At 49.2% G+C, this 22,714-nt stretch overlaps 7 protein-coding genes across 7 annotated transcripts; 3 read left to right on the forward strand and 4 right to left on the reverse strand.

Moving 5' to 3' along the window:
- Positions 1-1,643: 1,643 nt before the first annotated feature.
- Positions 1,644-4,206, reverse strand: FMAN_02647 (uncharacterized protein; the record flags this gene model as incomplete). The annotated part of the gene is made up of 8 exons (XM_041820235.1): positions 1,644-1,706; positions 1,763-1,829; positions 1,879-2,425; positions 2,479-2,919; positions 2,966-3,074; positions 3,122-4,011; positions 4,060-4,097; positions 4,145-4,206. The coding sequence occupies 8 exons, from the start codon at positions 4,204-4,206 to the stop codon at positions 1,644-1,646; spliced, it is 2,217 nt and encodes a 738-aa protein (XP_041686135.1).
- Positions 4,207-5,239: 1,033 nt separating this feature from the next.
- FMAN_02648 (related to adult brain protein 239) lies at positions 5,240-6,318 on the forward strand (the record flags this gene model as incomplete). Its single annotated transcript, XM_041820236.1, has 3 exons — positions 5,240-5,760; positions 5,817-5,898; positions 5,950-6,318. The coding sequence occupies 3 exons, from the start codon at positions 5,240-5,242 to the stop codon at positions 6,316-6,318; spliced, it is 972 nt and encodes a 323-aa protein (XP_041686136.1).
- Positions 6,319-6,618: 300 nt separating this feature from the next.
- Positions 6,619-9,388, reverse strand: FMAN_02649 (uncharacterized protein; the record flags this gene model as incomplete). The annotated part of the gene is made up of 5 exons (XM_041820237.1): positions 6,619-7,819; positions 7,873-8,477; positions 8,528-8,970; positions 9,027-9,241; positions 9,294-9,388. The coding sequence occupies 5 exons, from the start codon at positions 9,386-9,388 to the stop codon at positions 6,619-6,621; spliced, it is 2,559 nt and encodes an 852-aa protein (XP_041686137.1).
- A 709-nt stretch (positions 9,389-10,097) lies between these two features.
- On the reverse strand, positions 10,098-11,375 carry FMAN_02650 (uncharacterized protein; the record flags this gene model as incomplete). The annotated part of the gene is made up of 1 exon (XM_041820238.1): positions 10,098-11,375. The coding sequence occupies one exon, from the start codon at positions 11,373-11,375 to the stop codon at positions 10,098-10,100; it is 1,278 nt and encodes a 425-aa protein (XP_041686138.1).
- A 472-nt stretch (positions 11,376-11,847) lies between these two features.
- FMAN_02651 (uncharacterized protein) lies at positions 11,848-12,436 on the forward strand (the record flags this gene model as incomplete). Its single annotated transcript, XM_041820239.1, has 2 exons — positions 11,848-11,967; positions 12,023-12,436. 2 exons carry the CDS (start codon positions 11,848-11,850, stop codon positions 12,434-12,436), a joined length of 534 nt encoding a protein of 177 aa, XP_041686139.1.
- A 275-nt stretch (positions 12,437-12,711) lies between these two features.
- On the forward strand, positions 12,712-14,615 carry FMAN_02652 (uncharacterized protein; the record flags this gene model as incomplete). The annotated part of the gene is made up of 6 exons (XM_041820240.1): positions 12,712-12,888; positions 12,935-13,018; positions 13,077-13,726; positions 13,774-14,036; positions 14,090-14,258; positions 14,309-14,615. The coding sequence occupies 6 exons, from the start codon at positions 12,712-12,714 to the stop codon at positions 14,613-14,615; spliced, it is 1,650 nt and encodes a 549-aa protein (XP_041686140.1).
- A 428-nt stretch (positions 14,616-15,043) lies between these two features.
- FMAN_02653 (uncharacterized protein) lies at positions 15,044-18,173 on the reverse strand (the record flags this gene model as incomplete). The annotated part of the gene is made up of 4 exons (XM_041820241.1): positions 15,044-15,127; positions 15,176-16,991; positions 17,040-17,864; positions 17,914-18,173. The coding sequence occupies 4 exons, from the start codon at positions 18,171-18,173 to the stop codon at positions 15,044-15,046; spliced, it is 2,985 nt and encodes a 994-aa protein (XP_041686141.1).
- Positions 18,174-22,714: the final 4,541 nt, after the last annotated feature.

The following is a 22,714-nucleotide window of genomic DNA, read 5'->3' on the forward strand; positions in this document are numbered from 1 at the left end:
GCTGCAGTCAGTGATAGTCCTAGACCTAGACTAGGGCCCTTCTTTGTTGCTCATAGGGCGATATGGCGTCTGGGCTGTCTGGTGTCATGCGGCTTGAGAGATGCGTGTACTACATGATAGGCCGACCGGAAGCCGGGCCCCGGTGTGTGCAGTGGGAAATGGTTCTATCCCCGACGATCTAGTGCGAGTAGTTAGGGGTCGCCCGAACATTAGGGACCTGTTTTCTGTGTTCTCGAAGCAATTGTTGTCTTGAGCGAGTTGACTTGAGGAGACGGGGGAGTTGGATGGAACTACTCCGTACCTACCTAGCGGGGGTTAGAGAAGACATGACATGGGCCTCCTTCCCTTGAGAACGATAGAAAGGCGGAGTTGCTCCACTTGCCGCTGCCCACGTTGACGGATCTACGCAACGGGATTGGGGGACTCTATGGCCTCATGCACCAGATTATCATACTCACTCACTATTACCTCTAGTAGTGGGAATTTTTAATCAAATTCTGCTCGGTCGATGCTCTCGGTAAAGTTAAGTCATGATAGCCAGGGGAAATATATGACTAGTCAGAACAAGACACCTTGACCGAGGGCTCCTTTAGGTCAGACCTGATGAAGCCAATGCAGTAGTCAGGTACTGAACAAACCAAGTTACCGAAGCAGCGACAGGATAGTCAGTGTTTGCGAATTGGGGGTTCAGAGAGACACTCGCATAGCGGAATTAGTTACACGATGAACGATCAGATTACCGAGGTTCCTTTGTCCCTGCTTTGTCCCCTTGTCTTGCAAGCAATTCATCATGTTTGTAGCATTGAGACCCCATACCGAAACACACACAATGTGGACCACGGCGATCATGAAATGGGGTCAAGAAACAATGCAGGCCTGGATATGGTCCTGACAGCGCTGATCATCCAAGGTTTTAATTCATTAGAATGGATATCATCAAGGCAAACTGCATCTCATGATAGCCTAGTTAGCCTTGCTGTGGGTGATCTGAGACATGGGCTACTATGGCGGGAGTACCCTAAAGTTTGTGAACAATATCTTCCAGAACACAATCACAGCGTCGATTAGTTCTTATCAACCGCCTGGGCTGAACCTTGTTTTTTGCCTCCGAGTTCATATCGTTTCTGTCATGATCGCTCAGCAAACTGGCTTCGCATACCTAGTCAATGCCCAACCACCCTCCAGAAACGATAGATTCGAGTCGATCGAACCAGGCAAACAGGCCTCTTCCCAACTGCCTTGCTTTGTAGCTCACTCCATTGCTCTAGACTTTTCAGCCGCGGCGTTGTCAAGGGTGCGATCTTCATACGGCACAGCCTCCGCCCTGTTAGAGTGGCACATGTGCGTTAGCGGCCCGCTTTATCATGAATGCCTCGCCATGGCGCTCCCGTGGCACGTGTCTGCCTATTTTGATCTTCATTCTTCGTCATGGCAGAAGGAGATGATAAGGTGATGCAGGCGAGAAAGACTTTCAATTGAGAAGAAAAGAAATCCTTTCACCAAAGCGATGCTATCTCTTCCAATCCATACCAATCGTAAGCTCATAACCGTTCGTTTCCATGACCATCATTCCGTTTCTGCCAACCTCCTTCCATCCTTCATATGCTATCCAATTTTGCTCAGGCCTTGATTTTCAACCCACTTCAAGCGACCTTCATGCTTGGCACAGCAGATTTGGCCTTTCCATTCTTTTCCGCAGCAGCTTTCTATATAAATGGTTAGCTAATACTCAACCTTGAATCATGAGTCATCCAAGACCTACCTGCTGCTCAATCATCCTGCGTCCGACATCAATAGTCTCCGTCATACCTCTCTGACGTTGCCAGAACCTGTGACATTCATTAGTACATATCGAAATATCATTTGAATTCCACTTACATCTCCTCGGGCGTTCCATGACCTCGGATGGAAGTCTGTCGGGCCTCCTCCTCCAAAGCTTCGCGAGTAATCTTCTCACTGTGATCAATGCCTGGAACTGAAGACTCTTCCGATGCACCTTGGCCAATGTTCTCTTCGAGAAGTTTTCTCTTCATCAGGAAACGCTCCTTGCGCTCCTTCTGCACGCCCGGGCTGTCCAACTTGCTGAGAACAAAGCGGACCGCGAGTTGGACAACCAGGTAGAAATGCTCAGCCAAAAGAATGCTGAGCAGCAGGCCCCAAGCCTTGAGAGGCGATGGTTCACCATGGTTTCCGTTACCTCGGGCGCCGCTGCACAGGTACACAATAGCAGAGCTGGTGATACTACCGAGCCAAGAAATAAAGCTCAGTGCGGTTAACCAGGGTCCAATTGAGTCGGTTCGCCACGGGATTGGTCGTCGGCTGCTGGTGGCAATCTTGAGGGCATCGGATCTCAACTCAACCCAGTTGTTGACGAGGAAACAGCAAGCTGCAAGTGGCCAAGCGACCGAGAACATGGAGACATAGCCTATACCCTAGGTCAGATATTGAGTTTCACAAGCATTTCCAACGTCAGCTTACCGAACTGCATGACCATCTCACGGTAGTCTCCCGAGACATCGTACGTCTCGAGAGCACTCTCCTTGCGTACGCGTTCAAGGAATTCGGCCTCCTCCTCGTGGTCGTCCTGAACCTTTGGCTGGGACTTGAGGGCCTTGGCTTTCTCGAGCGCCTCTCGCTTGAGGTAGGGTACCACAACCTCGGTAGCAAAGTTCACGATCTGAGCCGTGACTGTGAAATAGAACATTTGGTTGCTAATTCGAGCAGGGTTAATCTGAAATTCCCTTGTCGGAAGCGGCTTCTCACTGAAGGTGACAACCTGGGCTGTCTTTCTCCAGAATTCGAGGAAAGGTACCAGGACATGGCCGAAGGGAATGTAGACGAATGCTGTGAAGAAAAGAGCCATATAAGAGGTCATGAAGTTGAGGACGAACTGTTTCTGGATGAGGGCAGCATCATGGGCTACATAGTTTAGCTTCGACTTCGGTTGAGGGGCCAATATCCTTACCATCAACAGTAGCATAGTTCTCCATTGAGTTCAGTTTCTCAGCAGCGCTCATGAGCAGGCTAGAAATAGTAGGTGTACCCAGAACCAGAAGGATGGTTGGCAAGAAGCCCTAGTAGCCAGTCAGTTATGTTGGTGAGATTATTCGGGTCAGCTTACCAGATACTGCTTGCCAGGACCATTGTAGACTTCGTTGATGAAGACCTCAAGGGAGTTGCAGGTCACAATTAGAGCACCCAAAGCAACAACACAAGCTAGAGCAAAGGGGATTTGAAGCAATTGAGTCTTGATGCGCTTCATGGGCTCATACACCTTGACAACTTCGCCAGTGACGGGGTCCTCAGCTTCGCGATCCCACTCAAACTCTGGTCTCGCCTGCTGGATACTGGACACACCCCGGACACCCCATTGCACGGCAAGGTCGATCTCTTGCTTCTTCCAGTACTCGAGGAAGACGACAGACCAGAGACCGCAGAGCAGGGTATAGAGGAAAGAGAACTGGCCGAGCAGAAGCCACGCGACAAAGCCGAAACCAGAGGGGATGACGAGGAAGCGGAAGTAGGATCGCAGGAAGGCGAAGTAGAAGGCAACGCTTTCGCCAAACTTGTCTCGAATGTCGTCGATGTCGCTTTGCTCCAAGATATACTTGCTACTCCATTTCTTGATCCAATCCTTGTTGAATTTGTGACTGTGCAAAGGAAATATGGACTCAACGTATTTCCACTTGGCATTGGATGGAGTAATTCCAGCACCACCTTCGTTACGTGGCTTCGTTATCATGAGGTAGATCAAGCGCAAGCGCTCTGCTTCAACTACGGGCTCATCGTGAAGAGCTTGTTTGACGTCGCTATGGGGGGCTGAGACTCGAACGCCGTGCAGCCAGTCGGCAAGACGGGCGCGGTAGACTTGCTTCGCGAAGAGGTCGGGGGAAGCGACTTTGACAAAGACGAGGAGGGAGCTGTTGTCGCCGTGGCGAACTTCGGTGGCCAGACCAACGGTGGTGAGGGCTTGGACGAGCTGGACAAAGCCGGCTTCAGCTTCTGCGCGTTCTATATGCTGTGTTAGTTACGTGAGGGTCGTCGAAGAGTATTATTTACCTGAGGGCGGGACCTTGTAGTGAATGACAAAATCGACGCTGGATCGTGTTAGTTCTGCTCAATTGAATACTTGTCTCGTGCTGACCCAAAGTTGCTTGTCTGGCTCTCGTCGCCAGATTGGCTGTAAAGGTCCTTTAAATTGGACATGTTTAGCAGAGGCTGACCATATGCTATAGGCTTGAGGTTGAATGAAGAGAGCCAAAAGAGGAGGGGGAGGGAGGGAGGAAGAGTTTATCGACACAGAAACGAGACAAGACAAGAGGAGACAAAAGAGCAAAACAGGGCGGAGATGAATACAGATATTGAGGCATCCAATCCAATGAGGTTGGGTCGATGACGATGGGTGCTGTAAAGGGTTGGAGAAACAAGCTTTAGTTAAGATCCTAGCCCAGCTGAGGGGAGCTTCAGCTTGCAGCTCACTTTCACTGCTGTAGTGGGGGGATTGGCACATTAGGCGACGTCACCGCACATTTTGGCCAAGATATGATGCATGGCAAGGATATGATAATTACCTTAGATTAGTTATATATAGTAGCTGCATATGATACGATGCTATTTACTGAAATTATATACACTGATTGAGTATCCGTACACTGTTACTCTGCGTCGATACTCTGCTTCTCTTACCACGACTTGCTTGAGAGGTTGCCGTATGAAGGTAACTCAGGCCTGGAACATGCCAATGGCTTTCACATGTCGAAGAGTTGGCTCACTATCACGACCTTTAGTTGTAGGTGCCCCTTCGAACGTCGAAATGGAACAAATTATATATGAAAAGTATCAACGTTAATGGCCCTAGTTCATTCATTTTACTCAAGTTCGTGATATCAACTCTTGATACTTTTTCTTCTGGGTTGTAACCTCCTGGAACAATATCCCATGGCCATGGGTGGCTATAGGTACTAAGGGATGGGTGCTGTCAAGCTAGCGTCACTGTGGGGCCGCTTGTGGCTGGAGCTTTCGTCACCACCGCCATAGCTCAAAGCTCTCTTATGGTCACTCCGGACTATTCTTACTTTGAGCTATCACAGCTGCAGCTCATCAATAGCTATAGCTCTCCACTCACTCACTCACTCCCAATCACTCATTCAGTTACTGAGATATCTCAATTTGTACCTCTCGTTCAATTGAACTCTCAGTTTCAACTCTCCCAGCCCCAACTACCTCATACACGCCCCTCATGGGCCTCCTCTCCTACATAGGCCTTCGTCGCCGGGATCAATGGGAGCCCATGACTCTCCTCGACAATCTCATCTCATCACCCTTGACATATTTCTCTTTCCTCTTCTACCACGCTGTACTCCTCCTCCGCGGTCGGCCCTTTCACCCGCCGCGTGACAAGCCCGTCATTCGCGTCGTCTGCATCTCCGACACACACGATCTCAAAGTCGACATTCCCAACGGTGACATTCTCATTCATGCGGGAGACCTTACAGATTCCGGTACCGTAGTAGATATTCAGAAACAGCTCGACTGGCTTCGTGAACAACCTCATCCTGTCAAGGTTGTCGTTGCAGGTAACCACGATAGTTGGTTTGACATCAAAAGTCGTCATGAGGAAGATGCGCGCTCAGGTGCTAAGCCTAACATGGAGGGCCTTCATTATCTTGAGAGCGGCTTGACTGTGCAAAAGATAAAGGGTCGAACTGTCAATATCTTTGGTGTTCCGGATATTCCAAGCATTGGTCCCAAGGAGTTTGCGTAAGTCTATAAAACATCCAGCTACACCGTTATAGCTAACAGAATGATGCTTTTAGCTTCCAATATCCTCAAGATAAACACCCTTGGTTGAGCAAGGTGCCTCCCCAAACTGATATTCTTATCACCCATTGCCCTCCGGTAAGCTTCGACTGTTTGAATGTGGCAACTTTTCAACTTACATACTGTTAGAAACATCATCTTGATCTTGGTCTCGGGGACAGTAATCTCCTCCGTGAAGTTTGGCGCGTAAAGCCCCGTCTCCACGTCTTCGGCCACGTCCACTTTGGCTACGGTAAAGAATCAGCCTTCTTCGATATCTTCCAGGAGACTTACGAACGTATCATGTCACGACCTCGTCGCGGTCTGATCCGAGACTTCATCCCTAACGAGGCTTGGTTGGATTATCTGCGTTTTCTAGCCCAAGGTCTTCATAGCGTGGCTTGGAAGTGGCTAATGTCAGGTCCTGGAAGTAACAATGGTAGTCTCATGGTAAATGCTGCGCAGATGAAAGGCAACTCGGGCAAAGTCAAGAGTAGGGCGATTGTTGTTGAAATTTGAAAAGCCAAGCAAGCAAGTTTAAATATATACAAGGTATGTTTTCGCATCCGAGTGAACTAGAGACTCCAAGAACTTGGCCAAAATATTTAAAAATATCATCTTATTGGTATTATCTTGCATTAAGCTCTAATATGTCGTGACAAACAAAAGGAATATCGACTATCGTAGTTAAACAAACATGTACCCTTTCCAACATAATCAAACATGTCTATGTTTTTGTATATCCTGTACGTTTCCAGTATTAGGTCCTCATGAAGAGAAGAATGAATGAAACAGATATCAAATCAACACCAAGGGCGCCTAAAGAGACAAGGCTAGAATTGCCATGGCCACAATCGCAAAGTAAACAAAGCAATCATCGACTCTCGATGATGCGCTTGAGACCACGGCCGGCGCACCCGACGCGCCCGGTGTTGGTGTAGCATGGGAAATCGGTGTGTTCGGCCTTCCAGGAGAGGGTACAGGCAGAATACTCATCGTCTCGATGTCTGATACAGTGAGGACAACCGTGCGTCGTAAGGTTCTTGTCTCGGTAGAGACGGAGTTCGTTTCCGTGCCATATGTGACCAGCTGGGTTGTCAAGTATGTTATCACGATCGTCGTTACTTCAGGGCCAGCGTTTGCATTGCTTCCCATTCCGGTTGGCACAATAGGAGGAATCTCTCGTGTCTGGTCTGGGAAGACTCCTGCAGCCGCATTGCCGGTTGCCTGGGTTGCATTGGTACCAGCACCAGTGACGGTGACGGTGACATGGACGGGCACAGTCAATGTGACTGTATTTTCACCATTTATGCCACAGCCGTCGCATTCAACGACTTTGGTAGCCATTGCTGGCTGAATCAAGGTGGGAGTGTCGCAGTAGTCACACAGAGAGTAGCTCATAGTGACGATACTTTCTTGAGGTACAAGTGATCTAGAGTTCGTCGGAAGCACTGTGAAGAAAGTGATCGTGCTTGTGACGACTGTGTCGGGGATAGCCTGTGTTGCTTCGATAACCTCGCCGCCAGACAAAGTGCTGAAAACCACAGCGTCCGCATCAGTGCCAGCTACAACGTCGGTGACTGTAGCAGTGTCGACAATCACTCCGTTATTAGTAGCCGCGGGCGAGTCATCACCTGAGCCAGCTTGTCCATTGGCAGTTTCTCGAGCAGAATCTCCTGCTTGGCTCTCTGATCCAGCCGAGCCATCCACTCCGTCAGCAGGCGAGCTGCCTTGATCACTTCCACCAGTTGGACTTGATGAGCCGCCAGTGGCAGTTCCATCAACACCGGGGCCCATGCCAGGTGGGACATCAGGCTGTCCAGCGTCGCTGGTGTCGGCATAAACTGTGAGTAGGATGTTGTTGGGGGCGTCTCGGCGAAGAGGAATGCTTCGTTTGGACCTTTGAGAGACCATACCACCGCAGAATTGATCGTCGTTTCCAGGACAGGGGCGATTGCATGAAGACTCGTTGCGCAAAGCACGGGTATCGGCGTCAAGTTTGGAGGCGCAATAGCAGGTTCTACAGAAATGGTCAGTTGAATGTCGCTTTGAGTTTCGATCTGAGCCACTCACCCTTCAAAGAGACCGATATAAGTCAGGCCGTTACAAGCTTCAATGCACTTCTCAATAGTCATGTCGTCGCTCTCAGCTTTCTCATTGAAAGTCTGGAAACCAGTCTGCGATCCGAAACAACCAAGATATGCATAATCATCAACCTTAGCTGGGTTGACTGAGCTTCCACCTGTAGCAACAGGAAGAGAGCTAACAGTTGCACTGTTGGTTCCAGAGCCAGGAATAGTCACCTCGACAGAAGATATGCCTGTCAATGTAGTTGTAGTTGTTGGCTCTGCTGTTGTGGATTCGTCTTCCTTGGGCTGAGGACGAGTGACGGTGGCGGTGCTGTTCGGGAATCTAGTATTTCCTGAGATTGGAGTGTTGGGGCCAGGAGTGCTAGCTGAAGGGATAGAGATCTCGGTAGGTGCTTCACCGGTTGATGATGGGACAACAGGCGGGACGTCTCCTCCCAGGCGAGTGTAGACATCGATGTAGCTAACATCAAAATAGGCGTCTTGGAAATCCAGAGGGTTGTTCGCAACATATTCACGACAAGTTGGAGCGAGAGCTCGACAAGTTTCAGAACTTCCCCAAGTTCCCTCGCCATAATCGCCGCAAAAGTTCTAGACAAGTCATTAGTCCAAGTTCCCCTCCTCATTATCGTGGTACTCACAATATTCAGGACAATCCTCATATCATTGAAATATTCGTCAACATTGCACTTTGAACCACCAAACAAACTCTGAGGAAGTCCCCATTTCCTAGGATCAGGTCGTTTGGCTTCTATATCAGCCGGAATTGCGCCTCGTGGGAAGTGCCAGATCGAGATGTACTCGGAGTCCCACTCCATAGCATACACACCACCGCCAACAGCGTTGAAGCCATCACCATAAGAGGAAGTGTCACTGGCGGGTGGTGTGAAGCCACACCCAACATTGTCTGTACCAACAGCACAGTCTAAGCTCTGGGGGTTTCCAGAGAAGATATTCGAGTCTGCGGGGTCTAGCATGCAGCCATCTGCCGTGTGGGCAGACATGATATTAGTGTAAGCCAAGTTGGCGCCCTCGAGGATATCAACTTCGCCATTGTTGGGCCAGTTGGCACCATATGCCCAGACTATATCCACCATGTCAGTTCATCTTCCACTTGAGAGTTAGGTTGGAAGATCATACAGGCTGGCCAAGTACCACATTGTGAAATAGGCATGTGTTGGAAATCTGCGATGAATAACCCATACTGGTAGGACTCCTTGCTTTCAAGTCGAATACTAGGTCTTCCTTGGTCTAGATCAAATTTCCGAGCGGAGTCGGGTCTAAGTCGAACAGTATTACTAAAAGGATCCACGGAGTATAAGCCATATTGCTCGGCACCCTCCAGGTCTTGATATCTGTTATAGTGTTAGTAACAAGAGAAGCCTGAGACTGGCGAGTCTTTCTCACTGTACGAATCCATTTGAAAGATCACGGCCATTGAACCAGTCGAAACCAGAGATAAGAGACTCTCCTAAGAAGGAGGTAGTTAATGAGTATGCCATCGTAGTTCACGACGGATATGAGGACAAGAGACAAAAGTAGAAGAGTTGTCTGACGAGGATGAGTCGTTTCATCTCGAAAAGCCGCGGGCAGCAGTTCGTCTTTTATTTCTTTACGGTCCATTGCCTTACACGGCGAGCACCACCCGCATATGGAATTCGGTAGTGGTTGGCAAACGTCTGAAAGCATACGCATTCAAGGTAGTCAAGAAGCTGTGACGCTATTCTAAGACACCACGAGATTCTATGCTGAGCCAATAGCATCATGAGGGGTAAGTTGAAGAGAATGCAATGCTTTCCATCAACTGTACATTGTCTGCAGGCTGGGGTGCATTTCGCCTTGGGGGGCATGACGTTGATCTCTTTGTGCGCCATCTTATACATTCCATTTCATTGACTCTCCGGCCAGAGTGTGGCGGGCCTCTGAATCGCCTCACGGCGGCGGAGATTAAAGTGAGACATTGAGCGGTTGGCGTCGATGATAGCGTGTCGACACAGGTAAATCAGACGTTGAGTGAAACATGGAGACGCGCATGCATTCCAAAGTCGAGAGATGCAATTACGATAATGAACCGCATTGAGCTGTAGTGAAGCTGCTTCAATTAAAAGGGTGAGACATCCAAGTCTCCTGGGTATCGAAAATTGCACGCCAACACTTTGAAAATCTCCAACTCGACGCATGCAGTAACTTATACTGTAAATGTCGACTTCTCTATACCATTATCCGCCTTAAGCCTTCAGTTCCACCCAGAACCCTTCTGCCTGTCACTGCACATCTCCCTTGACCACTCTCCCACTTGCCCTCGCGCGACTCCATAAAATCCTCTTGTTTCTGGTGCTGGCCCTCGATCCATTTGTGGATACATGTATAGCAATAAACGACACCGGTTTGACAGGCTGTTGGAGTGATGATCTCATCGACGCAAATAGGACACAATGCCGAATCGCTGGGAAATGGAATTGTGTAGACAGGGAGCAACGAGGGAGTGGCGATGGGTGCATCTTCTGCCGAAGGGGTTGAGTCTCCCTCATTTGACTCCTCTTTCTTCACTTCTGGCTTCTTCTTGCTGGAGCCTCCCTTGCCATCTGCCGAAATCACAGGTGGCGGCAAATCAACACTTTCAGTCGCTTTTCGTGAAAGCTGCTTCGCAAAATCCGACTGATACCACCATTCCAAAAACTTGAGGGCAAAGATACTTGTAGGCAGCAAAATCGACAAGCTTGACAACACCCGCGGGCCCATTTCGCGGGGGTTTAACAACGACCGCCACCCGGGTCTGTGTCCTGTCTCGGGTGTCTGCGTCAAAGCCTCAATGGCCTTGTAATCTGCACCGGACATTCTTCGAATACGTGTTCCTATCAGCCACAAGAGAGGGCTGTGGTACTTGCTCCCGTCGAAGAGGTACGCCACATTGAAAGCAAGCATGGCAAAGTAATAGCCGGCATTGACGCTTGGGTATATGTTCCTGAGGAACCATCGGTAATAGTATAGGAATCGGTCGCGAAGAGTTGGGTTATCTGGCATTCGCGTGTATGCCGCACCGAGAAGAGCTCTTGGCGCATTCACCTCGTAGCTCTCGTCAAGCTTCCGTTTCAGGTAAGGGATGCCGACGATGACGAGCAGATTCTTCCAGACGTCTCGGGTCGTGAGTTTCAATGTCTCGCGCACAATATCGGGTGATGACATGCTCGCGCGTGGCACTTCGGCATGGAGGCCCTTTTCGCGCTTGAGGCCATAGAAGTTCTCTGTGAATGAGCCGCCTCGGGTGCGCAGGTAATGCCGCTCAACGAGCAACATAACACCGGCGTATATCTCATCGAACGAGTTTAGTATTCTTAGGAGATACCGTGGATGTCGATGCGTCGCGATGGTGAGTAGGTAGCGGAGGGTCGGCGGGAGGAGGGCATTGAGCTGTTGCTCAGAAAGGACTTCGAATAGAGACGGCTTCTGTTCGTCAAAGGTGCCCCGAAGGGCTGTGACAAACTCCATTGCCTCTAGGATATGCCTGGAGGATACGGGGGACGGGTAGAAGAATGGCAAGAGACGGTGGTGAATTCAATGTCGAGGATGAATGGAGATCAGCTGCGACAGGAGATCTTTAGTGGAGTGGAATTTGTTAGTGACCCCGGATTACTGTGCAGCTGCGATAACGGGTGAAGTGGATGCGACTACGACGTCAAGCTCGGGCTGGTTGGCCGATGGAAGTGCCTCGGCTTCTGGGGCCACTAACTGAAAAGGGCAATAACCAGCATCAAGGTTAGCGTTTACAACGGACCGAGGTATCGTCAACTGGCGAGTAGAGTAAATGTAAGCCAGATGTCAATTTCAATGTGATAACCCGGATTCTAACTTTGTATCTTTTTGAAAGGGGCTTCTTATTATCATAATTCATAATCCATCTTGATTCGGTGACTGCAGCCTCACTTGAGTACGATATTTTATACATTAAAGACCAAACAACATGTCCGACAACAAGCCAACAGACAATCATCGCAAGACCTTGAAAGAGGGCAGCCCAGAAGAAAGAGTCAAAACCTGGTTACAGCTGTCACAAAATGATAACGGTCATTCCAAGCAAGGAGTGGGTTTCTCACTTGTTCGGGTTCGTCTCGGATGCTGACTATAAACGACCCTAGGATTGGATGAATACCCTCATCCCTCATCTCCAGCTCGTGTCCACCAATGCTGAAGGAGCTCACCCGTCATGCGTATTCTCATATACAGTCCAGCCCGATAATTGCAACAGGCTACAGAACCTACACGGAGGTTGCGCAGCCACACTCTTTGACTGGTGTACGACATTACCCCTTGCTTTGGTGAACAAGCCTGGCTTCTGGCAGCATATGGGCGTGAGTAGGACACTCAGCGTCACTTATATGCGACCTGTGCCAGTTGGAACTGAGGTATTGATTGAGTGTTCGATTACTCAGGTCGGGAAGAAATTAGCCTCTCTGCATGGAAGTATGAGAAGGAGGTCAGATAATCTTCTCCTGGCCACAGCTGAGCACGGAAAAGTCAATATTGATAGCGATATCAAGGCCAAGATGTAGATACACGAGAAGTAGACAAATCATTCCATGGTATATTCTATGTTTTGGTGCCAAATGCCGTGAGCTTGAAATCGCTCCAGGGTAAGCTTGTGAACGATTATCCTACTGGTAAGACGGCGCACCCCCCACACAAGCTCCGCACGTTAAGTCCGATGGATGCCATGAACGGAAGTAACGTCAGAAGCCTTTCTATATCGTCATTACCTGGCAGCCTCATTTCAAAGATTCACCTTCTCTCAAAGACAACACAACCGAACCACAAGATTATTCACATCATGGACGCTCTAAATGCTGCGGCACCGATTCTGCAGCTTCCAGCTGAAATCCTGCATCACATACTGCAGTGGATAGCCCCAGCCGACCTTGTCATACTGCCCCGCGTCTCTAAGGGGTTTTATACAGTAGTGAAGACGAACCATAAATTATATCGAGATGTCTATATGAATACGCTGGTATGTATTCCCTGAAGGCTCTCACAAATACTAACCAACAGTCCAGGATGAACCAAGCAACCCGAGCCTTGACTACGAGCAAGAGATTCACGACTTTGTGAAGCTTGAAAGTATATGCAACAACCCTGAGGTAAGACAAGATAAGAAATCCCATGCTCCAGTTGATATAAGATCTAATGGATATATAGAAAGCTGAACTCGAATTTGTACACGACATAGTCACTCGTCTGCTCAAAAATGCTTCACCATCTCACGACGAGGCTATCAACATCTCCAAGACCCTTGCGCCATCGCGCAATGTCGCTCACCTTCAAAGTCTTTTCTCTCGAGACGACACTGCCGAGGCCTTCCTCCAGGGTTCATCGCTTTTCAACCGCCTGCGCCGTCAGCCCACGCAAGACAGCATCTCTGCGCCCACCTCATCCGATGACGGCTACAGGACTCTTCAGCAAAAGAGTGCCCATCTTCACTGCCTTTATTCAAGACCGATCCTCAACGTTGGTCGCCTACGATCCATGAAAACGTATCCTTATGCTTGCTCCAAGGTCTACGACTTGCGCCAGTTTACTCAGAACACAGGATGGGGGCCATTCAAAGACGATGGCACTTTCAATGTCGACTGGGAAAAAGTGGAGGCTATTCTCATTGTTCTAGGCCACAACATTGGTGCAAGACGCCATATTGCACAAATATTCGCTAACGTTTGGGACAGCCCGTTCTCGGGTTCATTTCAAAACAGTTTTATGGCTCCTCCGCCTCGGGACATCACTTCACTCGAGGCCCGCGACCCTTACGGAGTCACAGGCACATGGTACCGCGTTCGTTGGCCCCAGGATACGCCCGTATCTGCTTGCTCCTCCCATGAAAGCTAAGCTGACAGATAAGGTTTCAGATTGTGTGCTTTCTTGATTATAGCGATTTCTTCGCTTTCAACTTTGGTGATCCTGAACTACTCATCACCTCCGATGCGCCGCGTCCACCACTTGATGTGGGTGAAGCAACTCGCATTATTATGATGAAAGTCAATGTTACATCTGTAGAAGAACCAGGCCCCGAAGACGGTCAAGAGCTACCAGTAGTTCACTTTCGGGGTGTTAGTCGCTCTTTAGACGATGAGTTTGACAATAATGCCAACTCAAATATCCGAGGTAAGCAGAGTGTCTCCCTTCCCAAAAGTAAAGTTGAAAAGGTTCAGCCAGAGCTAAAATGGAAACATTCAACGTCAAAGGCACTGCTCGCCTGACAAAAGAAGGCGAGGTGAGATGGACAACATTCTCAATCTTCCATGGTGTCGAGCGCTGGCGCAGTGAGGGTGTTCAGATCGGAGGCGTACGCTCCGCTCGAGGCGTCGTAGGAAATTGGTTCGATAGGTATAGCCCCAGACACTCACCTTCTAGCAATATGCTAATGTAGAGTGCAGTGACTACGATGTTCACGGACCTGCAGGTCCCACAGCCTTCTGGAAGGGCGCGACCCTCGCGCAAGTCGCAAACATGGAGGACGACCTTCTCCCAAACGACTTCTTCTTGCCATACGGCACTCTGATTGACATAGACTCCGAGACTGATCCGGAGGGAGAAATGCCGTACACCGGCGAAGATGACGAGGACGAGGACGACGAAGACGAAGAGATGGAGGCTGCAGCAGGAGAGGAACTGACGGCTCTCCTCCACGAGGCGAATTTACCTTTAGAGGAGAGCCTCACAAATGGCCATGCTCTGAACTGATTTTATCTTTATTTTTTAGACAATGGCGTTCGAATTTGGAGTGGACAATATCTCAGGAGTTGACGAACCCGTTCACCCATACCTTGATTTTACACAAACAATTGGAGCAATTTCTTCTTAGAACATCCCGCTTGAAAACCATCATATTGTGCAAAACGACACTGGGGTATTCTAAAAAGCAAAAGCAAGAAGCCGCATACTCCATCTAAGTAAACCATGCTATTCCGAATCCATCATATCTCATACCAATTGTAACCCTTCTGTATCCATGCGCCAATATCCTTTTATATCCGTCGTAAATGCTACTCATCCTCCTTCAAAGGACGAAGGAATATCGTTCACTTGCCCTCATAGGCATAGCCCAACAACTCGTGCAGCTCTCAAACAGTTTAACGCCTTCTCGAAACAGGGAGCTGAGTACCGTCATTTTAATCAATTGTTCCGCCTTGGTTAAGGATAATGCAATTGCTTAAAAGAGCTGATCCTTCATGAAGCAATTCCCAACGTGTTGTCTAAAAGCGTGTTAGTCACCGCTCAGCCTTGAAGCTCAGAAAACATACCTGAAACGTGTCTTTGAGGACCATGAGAAGGGCTGTATTGGCGTTGACCCCTGATCGACCTTGCAGTGCACCGGGACTGTCGATGCCACCGAACTTGACAAAGTAGTTCCTCATATGCTGCAGCTTCTCGTGCCTTGTGGTAGGTAGGGGAATATTGGGACAAGGTCCCTCGAGCGCGAATCCATAACTCCAAACAACCAGGGCAGCGAAGTACATCACCCAAGGCCGGTTAAGGAGAACATCGTCGCGGGCGTCGTAAGGCTCATCGAGGTGGTATCCGCCCGCATGTGCTGCAGATACTTGATCCGGAGCAAGTACTGAGCAGAGGAACTTGATAGCGTAAAAGGCTGCATCTCTCGCCCTCGCGGAGTGAGCCCAGTGGTCTTTGATTCGCCTTTGAGCACTATTAAACTCTTGAGGTCCAATCGTTCGACCAAGTAGACGCTTTGCTCGTGCAAACATTTGGCAGTCCACAATATCAGCATGCATGGCCATGTGTGCTAAATGGTGCAAAACCGTGCGACTTTCAAATACGACGTTGAACTCCTGCCTCTTAGTGGCGTCGTCTCGATACGGGTCAGCGGCCTCGCTTCGTTCAAGATGCTTGTCAAAATCAGCTTTCCAAGTGTCGTATGCTCGAGTGAGAGTAGCCCGCCATCGATCACGACCGCCAAGAGCCTGGATGATGCCGCCGCCCAGGACATTGACCTGAAGATCCCGCTGGTGCATGTGCCATGAGACGCTCAACAGGCCTGTCATGAGCACTGTTCTACCGAAGGATGTCGTGTGGACATCCTGACCGCTCAAAGTTCTCTTAAGACCCTCCAGGAATGAGGTTGGCTTGATGCCATTTGACATCAGGTTTGATTCAATCCTCCAAACTTCAGAACTACTGCCGGCTCGCCACATAGACTCGTCACAAGGAAGAGGCAGTCGCATTTCATGAGCTACCATGACTGCCGAATGACCGAACATCGTTGCATGGATCGAATCAACAATGAAGGCCGCGAATGCTGCACGCCGGGTCGCCTCGTTTGTAACCCAATGCTCCCACCATTTATCAGCTGTTCCTGTCGAGCTGGATGTGGAGGACTGCCGAGATCCATTGGATACGTCACGAGGGTTCGGCGGAGAGTCCAGTGCAGATTTGCCGATCAGAGATCGTCCTCGTCGCATGAGAGTGATAGTGGTCGCATGGTGAATGTGGGCCCGTTCGTGGAGTTCTCTTGTTGCAAACATCTTTTCGTACAGTTCCAGGAGAATCAAAGCCTGGAAAATCCACAGTTTAGCAGGCGGCCTGAAGCTAACGTCCATGAAGATGTCCCAACGGAGATGCCAGGCAAGAAAGTTGGAGAGCTGGGCGCTTGCTCTGGTCACGTTGTGTCCATGGGTCCTGTCGAGACAAGCCCCTCCGATGGCCATCATCGCGAGGAGCAATAAGTTCGGTGTCTTGTCAGGAGAGAAAGTAGGCTTGTGAAGAATAGGCATCTGATCGCTGAAATGATACCAATAAGAACCGATGTAAGCCTGCATCATCCTCTTACTCAACATATGCTCGCCATTTGATCGATCGCCTTCAAGCAGGTCGGCCCATTGACGATCGGGTGGAGCATGCTTGTTGTCATGGAAGCGTTCTTTGATAAAGTCGAATAGCTCTTGACTCTTTTCCTCAGATATCGTGGCTTCCGGAACTTGTTGATCAAGAAGGTTGTTGACAGCCATTACCTGCTGAGGAGCGCTTGGGAAGTATCCAAGTGAATTGCTATCTGTACCCAGAAGATTCATATTAAATTGATTTCCTTGCAATTCCGCATAACTGGTTTCAAGTTAGTACGATTTCCGTTACGCTTTACGAATTACTGACTTGGTGTAGTTCGGGCCCATCACTGGTGTCATGGCTTGACTGGGGGAGTTGAAGAGGTAAGCCATAAAGTCCTCCGGCATTCCAACGTAGGGTGACTTGTTCATATCACCTCCCTCTCCGAAGACAGGAACAGTTGCCGGCATGGCCATCTGGTCCAGCATCATCATCTCGCTCGGTTGCGTGGTTCCTGGTTCTGAATATTCCGCTGAAGTAACTACGGTAGCATTTTGTCCATTGGGGTACTGAGCCGGAGGGAGGGTCATAGGCATAACGTTTTGCTGGCTGACAAAATTATTCTGCGACATGTTCTGTTGATTTGGGAACCCTTGCTGATTCGCAATTGGAGACATCATGTTGAATGGTGTATTGCTGGCAGACATAGACGGCCTTTGCTGAATCGAAGGGGATTGCGGTTGGCTGAGTTGTGGCGTGCGATTATCATAACCCTGGGTCGGGGACATGTAACTATCCATCCCATTTGGCATGGCTCCGTTAGGGTACATGCCTGTTGGAGTATTATTCATGGGTGAATATGGGTTAGGTGTTTGAACTTGTGGTGTCTGGTAAGGCATATTCGTCTGCTGGTGCTTTGAGTAGTCGATAGAATTATTCCGACTGAAATTAGGAGGTTGAACTTGTTGGTTTGATTGACCCGGAGCTATGGATTGTGCCATGATAGAATCTCTCTGGTTGAGTTGCGAGCCCTTCGCAGCATGTCGGTCCATATGCCTTTTGAGAAGATCCCCTCTGACGAAAGTCCGTGTGCAGTTAGGAAAAGTACAGTGGTAGGTCTGTTTAGAGTTATGGTTAAGCTGATGCCGGTACCTGTCATATGTCAGCTTGAACCTGAGTGTTGCACAAACTCGAAACATACAGATGTTCCGCTCTTGAATAGCTCTTCCCACACCCTTCGGCACTACATTCAAACCTCTTGTCCAGGCCCTTTCGGCTCCGTCTTCGTTTTCTGGCAGGGCCAGGGCCGTCGGAGTTGGAAGATGCGCCATTTGGTCCGTCTTGATTTCCTTCAGATTTTATGACCTGGTCCGCGCCGTCATCTGCGGGTGAGCGACTTCTTCGTCGGCCGCGACCTGTGGGATCCGAAGTGTCGCGAGGCGATATATTTTGAGCTCCCATTGCGCCGGAGCTGACCGGGGATATGGGAAGGGTCGGTTTCACGTTATTTGTTATAACGGAGGCCATACCCAATGTCCGTACAGGAAGCCTATGAAGTGAAGGCGATGCGATGTTTGTGTTAGGAAAAAGACTCAGACAAGTCGAGCCGTGCTATAAAGCGACAGGCTAAGAATCCACCAGCCAGGCAGTGGTAGGCCAAGGCTCGAGGATGACGGTTGGTAATCGCTAGAGTCGCAAAGCGTGGCAGTTGGGTCTGTCACCAAGGATAGCGGGGTCGTGATGGCCGGGGTTCGCGAAGGTGGGACTGGGCGGAATTAAATCGTATAATTACTTCTAGGACCCCTACGCAATGATAGGATATTGCAATCAACGCATGACCGAAAGGGAAATCGATGTGGTCGAGTTGGCGTGACTTGTATGTCCAAGAGTCGCGAACAACAAAAGATCGGCACGCGATTAAAAAACCAGACTTGATCTTGGGGTCAAGCTAATGGGGTCAATTTGGAGCTGAACTGGTCCCTTAATGTTAGCAGCGAAAGCAATAAGTGTCGCGTGTTTTTGCGGCTAATATCGAGGATACTATTGATTGAGGTGGATCAAAGAAAGACGGGCCAGCTTGGGGAAGGCCGGGATGTGGGACCATGACTGGAGACCAGAGACGGGGTGATGCCGAGAGACCATCTTAAAGTTGGTCATGTAAACGTTGTGAGTTGTCGTATTGCTGGCCTGTATATCTCATGATGTGGAGAGAAGATAAGATGCAGACGTGATAGTGGTCGAGGCGTTGTTGCGGCGCCGGGTGAGGCTTCTTCCTTTTTTTGTATAAGGAAACCAGGCTTGTATATGACGGAGTTGACTTGAGGTCGTTGCTTATTTATGTGTAACGTTCGACAGGAACACGGAAGATTTGACTGATGAGGGAGGCACAGGATCATCCTTGAACAAGTGTTTCGAGAAGGTATAACTCATCGTCGTCCGGCAGACAGAGCAAAGTCGAACGACATACGGCAGGGACGGAGACAAAGGGGTTGGGCCCAGTATTGGATATGATCTAGCCAGTGGTAGACAACGATAATTCCATGATTTTCTCGTGGCTCACATGCAATGATCCGATTCGAAGCATGTGGTGATTTCGTGGTACAAGTAGACGTGCCCGAGTGTGGTCCTTGCTGTCTGAAGTGGCGCCGTTCAAGGATGAGGATGCGGAGGGGCAGATGAGACGTGAACAGAGAGAGAATGAGTACAGAAAGTTATACAATTACTGACCTTGAGGTGAGGTTCGCAGATGTGCAACGAATGCAACACAAGTGTGACAGAAGGATGCTGGAAGCCGAGGGGTTGTAAGAGAAGAGAGAAACGGAAGACGGAACAACAGGACGAGAGCGAGGCACTCGACAAAGATACAGCCTGAGCTGAGTGACTTTTTCTGGCTGAGATAATCAGGAACAGAGATGAAACGGGCTTACACCACAAATAAGAAACAGTAATAGGAGTTCAGGCACGCTCAGCAAAAGCAAACCAACGCAGTGCAGTATGTACTCGAGATATCAAAGGGACTCGAATGCCAGAAGAAGCAAGTACATTTACTGGCTGGACTGCAAGTGCACTGTAGTAGTCGCTTTACCAAAAGCTTCATTCGCAGAGCAAAAGCGTGGGATGGACGGGACGGAACTGAAGAAAAGACGGAGCTTGGTCTGGGGAACGTGGGTGCGGGTAGAGAGTGGGGGGTCGTTGACTTTAACAAAAAGGATGGAGCCCCTCAAATGTTCAAGTCCCTCGAGTCTCACCCATCAAAATTGGATAACCAGAATCCTACCTTCGAGGCTTCGACACCTTCGCTGAATTGCGATACAAGGGTCTCCCAATGTCCAATCCACGCTCACCATCCTAAATGAGCCTGAACCCTTTTCGTACCATGCCTTTGCCTTCTCGGTTAAGCGTCCGTCTTCTCCTCCACTTCGCTTCTCCACCCTCGCCTCTCTCCATGCAACCTCCATATCCCTGCGCAAACTACTAGCCCAGCCTCATTCACATCTTTGATGTCCGACCTGCCGATGACTTTTGTTAATCATGAAGAGATACAAGACGGTAAAAATGCGTGCTGTAGATTCCTCTAGTCTTGGTAAAAGACCAGAGGAAGATCTCATCAGTGAGGGCTTTCAAGCAACGTATGAACTCATATACCAGGCTGTGAGGACCCTTGCTCCGGGGAGGATGACTGCACAGGGATATCGCGCTTTGTCGATGTGATAACATCTGTTCACATTTTGACCGGGCATCCATGATCAATCTCTTCTCTCAGGATTTGTTGTAGGTGAGCACTTGGGCTCGGCATCTTGGCGGTTCACCGAGAGCTGAGATCCGTTGCGACATGCATAGACACCAACAAGTGTGACTTTCTGGTTACGTTTAGCAGCCATGGGCCAGAAATAATTCGTAAGGCTCGAGGCCTTGTTGGTTCGATTTTGTGAGACATTTCGTGGGTCCGACCAACCAACATTACAGCTCAGGAGGTGGACATGACTTCTTCATCGACCCCAATATCAATCAATGTTTACCCAATCTGGAATAACCCCAGCCTGGGATTCTCAACTACGTCCAATAACCGTTTACAATGAATGGTGCCTCACGATCTCTCGGACCACTCACCCCGAAGCCAAGTTGGGTATGATGGAAGCCGACATCTCACGGGCCACTCCGGGCTCCCATTTGCGCTGTCACGCTGGCATTATGTACTGTATGTACACCAGCCCTTGCGTGATGCGATGATGCTAGCCTGCGGGCCGTCTTAGGCTCACTTTCGTGTGTCATCAGCTCTTTAATGGTGGCATGAGCAGTGCGCTTCATCCCGGAATATCGGGGTGGGGAGATGGCCAACGCTCCAGGACGGACGCGTATCTGAGGTAGCAATACTCGGTACGTAATCCTTTAAACTCGAGCCGAGTTCATGTTATCTATCCGTATGGTGCTCTGATTACCTAACTAGGAGGCATCGGCAATCTGACTCCTCGCTTGCATGAGTTGGAGAATCGTAGCAAAAAAGACTTTCGTTAACCGTTTCGACTCTTATAGTCTTCTCAACATGAAGGTTGTCGATCATTGACCCACAACGTGATTCGACTACTGGGTATAACAATGATGCTCCAGCTTATTTTTGTCTCTTTGCTTTTAATGCCGTAAACATAACCTAGGGAAAATCTCAGTATTATTGATCATGTTTCAGTAACTGGGGGTCATCGAGTATTGTGGAGATTAAGCTATCCATACTCTCATTGATCAAAGCTGAAAGCTGTAAAATTATTATATCTAATAATGACAGCATCAAGATCATGGGCTGCAGTTTAAATGCCATCGACCATATTACATGCTAACAAGGATGACTCGATCCCTCGTTCTCCAAACCGATTGCCAATTTTACGTAGTAGTAGAGAGAGACTTGCTTTTGTTCATCGGCTCCTTGGGAATCGATTAAAGCCTGTGATATCTGGCTAGCGATTGTCAGCCCCATGAACCACGACATGACACCTATCCTAATACCCAAAACTGTTGATATTTCTCAAAATTAAGACACTTTTTGAGACTCGTCAACTTTCTGAACGCTAACAGGTCGCCTGACGAAAAAAAACCCCGGGTTTCTGCAATGATGCTTCTCCACAGCGGTTGATACATTTGGCTGGGGATTGTATTGGCTCGCCTGCAACTATTTCCTCAGGTATGCAGGTCCCTCCCCTATGTAAGCGGCCCTAATTAGCCATCTCCTTGTCCAAACTCTTGGACCTTATCTCAGGGACTCTTTATTGGTCGTGAAACATGCAGGCGCTGAGTTCCATTCACTCATGGAAATCTCAAGATCAACGTAATGGATTGCGGAGTAGATAGGTAACCTGCAAGCTTTGATCTGGAGTCCGGGGAAGATCCCTACACCTGGAGGTGCCCTATCTGTGAGAACAATCCGGTTGAATATACACACGGTGTCACGAATTTCTTTTACAAACGTCTTGCTCAACACTCCCAGAGTTCCAGCTGGAGGGATCGTCCATGCCGTCCCACAAGACATGACATTTTGCCCCATGCATGAACTGGTAACACACTACACCGTGTCGAGTTTCTCCCCATCGAGCCTGATCGATTGCCCCTCGTGAGGCTGGAATTACGACAACATGCACGACCGTCGGCCAATACATCCAACAACGACGGAGTACGACGTATCCCGTTCTCGACCGAGACGCCATCGTCGGTGATCCTTCTGACAAGTTGCAGTAGCCTTTCATCCTTGAGCCTGCAGCTGTTGGGTCTGAACAGCCTATTCGGTGAGCCAGAAATGGAAAGCCAGGTCTCTGGAACGACCCTCCACGAACTGGCATCTCATTGCAACCCAATAGAAGAGGATATCGAGATGTTTCGGCCATAGTCGTCAGCCAAAGTGATACTTTATCCACATGATTCGAGGGTCCTGCGTGTTGACAATGTGAATCGATCGGCAGTTACAGCGCTGTATTCCATGCGGCCGGATCACAAAGTGGAGTGATGGGGGTTTCTAG

This window comes from Fusarium mangiferae, assembly GCF_900044065.1.
Source record: "Fusarium mangiferae strain MRC7560 genome assembly, contig: FMAN_scaffold010, whole genome shotgun sequence".
Classification (NCBI taxonomy): domain Eukaryota; kingdom Fungi; phylum Ascomycota; class Sordariomycetes; order Hypocreales; family Nectriaceae; genus Fusarium; species Fusarium mangiferae.